We start from the raw sequence: 1,780 nt of genomic DNA, 5'->3' as shown, positions 1-1,780 counted from the left end.
ATTCATTTGGTCCGGCTTCTCGGGTTTTGGTCCGGGTCGGGCATGACCCGTTTAGGCCCTGGGTAAATCCAAAAAAGTAACAAAAAGGATAAAAAACACACACACACACAATTGCAAGCCACGGCACGTGGTGGTGACACAAGATCACAACCGTGGCAAACCCATCGTCCCCTAGTATTTTGGTTCGACGATAAACTAACAGGCACCGGCCCTAATAACAACACAATGGCCGGAGGCAAGAAAAAGTTCAATAAATCACGAAAACCCACCAAACCATCGCCTTATTTGTGGAGGGTGGCTTATTATCCGATTGGTCACCTAATTCCAGAGGCATATCATCTTTCAATACATCCATTCCCATTATTATTATTATTATTATTTCTATCCAATTTAATCCAATATTTGTTTTTTCGCAGGTAAGAATAAGAATACATTATTAAGGAAAAAATCTGCACCTAGATATGAAATCGGTACTACTTCTGCCGCTAAATCCAAAGCTTCTGGTTCTAATTCGAGAATGATTGAATCCCAAAAGCCCAAATTGAATGTCTTTGCTTATAATTATCCTCAGGTGATTTTGATTTTTAATTTCAATTTGGGTGTTTGATTGGATTTGGATTTGATCCAATTGAGGTTTTGCAGGTGAGTGCATCTGCAGATGAAGAGAATAATAATAAGTTTGATGAATTAAATCCTATTGTTTTGGTTGATTCGAAAGAATCCAAGATTATTGCTTACATGGATCAAGGACCAGTTACTGATTCAGGAGCTGTTAGTTACAGTTATGATTACGGTGCGAGTTTTGAGGCAGATGATAGTTCTCGTATCGGGCTCGGGTTTCCTGTTGAATCAGAAGAGAACCCGAGTGTTATCGAAGCAACACCGGTTGATGAAAAGACGGGTCGTTCTCGCTTTGATTCATCGTCGTCACACGAAATGGAAACTGATATGATGGATGATGACGATGATGATGATGGCAATGCGCCGTCTTCTCCGGTGACAAATTCCGGATTTTTATCCATCGGTGGCATGAAACTTTACACTCATGATATACCATATGTCGATGATGATGAAGAAGAAGAAGATGATGATGATAATGATGATGAAGAATCAGAAAGCTCAGACTCTGAAGATTCTTGTGACTCCTCTGATAGTGATAGTGCGTATAATACGGATTCTGAAATAGATGACGAGATTGCAAACGATTACTTTGAAGGGATTGGTGGCAGTTACAAGTTCGCAAATGTTGATGAAGTAATAGGGCAGATGCTTGACAGCTCAGATGATGATGATGATGATGAAGATGATATTAATAATGGGCAGTTTGGTGAAATGTTAAAAGGGGTAAGCGGGATTGCACTTCAAGATGCATCAAGAGAATATGGCAAGAAGAAACCTCGTTCAAACAACAAAACCCGGTCAAAAGCTGCAAAATTTGGAGCTGGTACAGATGATTGTTCTGCCATTGATGACCTTATGCTTGTTAAGAATTCAAGATCCACATATGGGAAAAAGAAGCATGTTGCAAAGCTTCCTCAATCTTGGCCATCTAAAGCTGAAAAGAGTAAAGATTTCAAGAGATTTTCGGGTAAAATATGCATCATTTATGATATAAATAGTGAATTTAAGTAAGCACCGGCTACAAAATCTATCTTTCAACCCATTGTTTTCATATGAATCTGAACTGGTAATGATTTTTGGCTATTAGCAAAATGTAGCTAGGCTTGTAAATGAACAATGAAAAGAGCATGTTGACCATGTTCGTTTTTGCTCATGAAAC

The 1,780-nt window shown here is 38.8% G+C and overlaps 1 protein-coding gene across 1 annotated transcript; it reads left to right on the top strand.

Annotated features, from left to right (window-relative positions):
• The first annotated feature begins 413 nt into the window (after positions 1-413).
• Positions 414-1,632, top strand: LOC143635607 (uncharacterized). The gene is made up of 2 exons (XM_077103394.1): positions 414-571; positions 643-1,632. The coding sequence occupies exons 1-2, from the start codon at positions 518-520 to the stop codon at positions 1,630-1,632; spliced, it is 1,044 nt and encodes a 347-aa protein (XP_076959509.1). The 5' UTR covers positions 414-517.
• Positions 1,633-1,780: the final 148 nt, after the last annotated feature.

This window comes from Bidens hawaiensis, unplaced genomic scaffold, assembly GCF_021521415.1.
Source record: "Bidens hawaiensis isolate Kalapana, Puna unplaced genomic scaffold, B.hawaiensis_p1.1 tig00007614_1, whole genome shotgun sequence".
NCBI lineage: Eukaryota > Viridiplantae > Streptophyta > Magnoliopsida > Asterales > Asteraceae > Bidens > Bidens hawaiensis.
The sequence above is the reverse complement of the archived record's forward strand: the minus strand, read 5'-3'. Positions and strand labels throughout refer to the sequence as shown.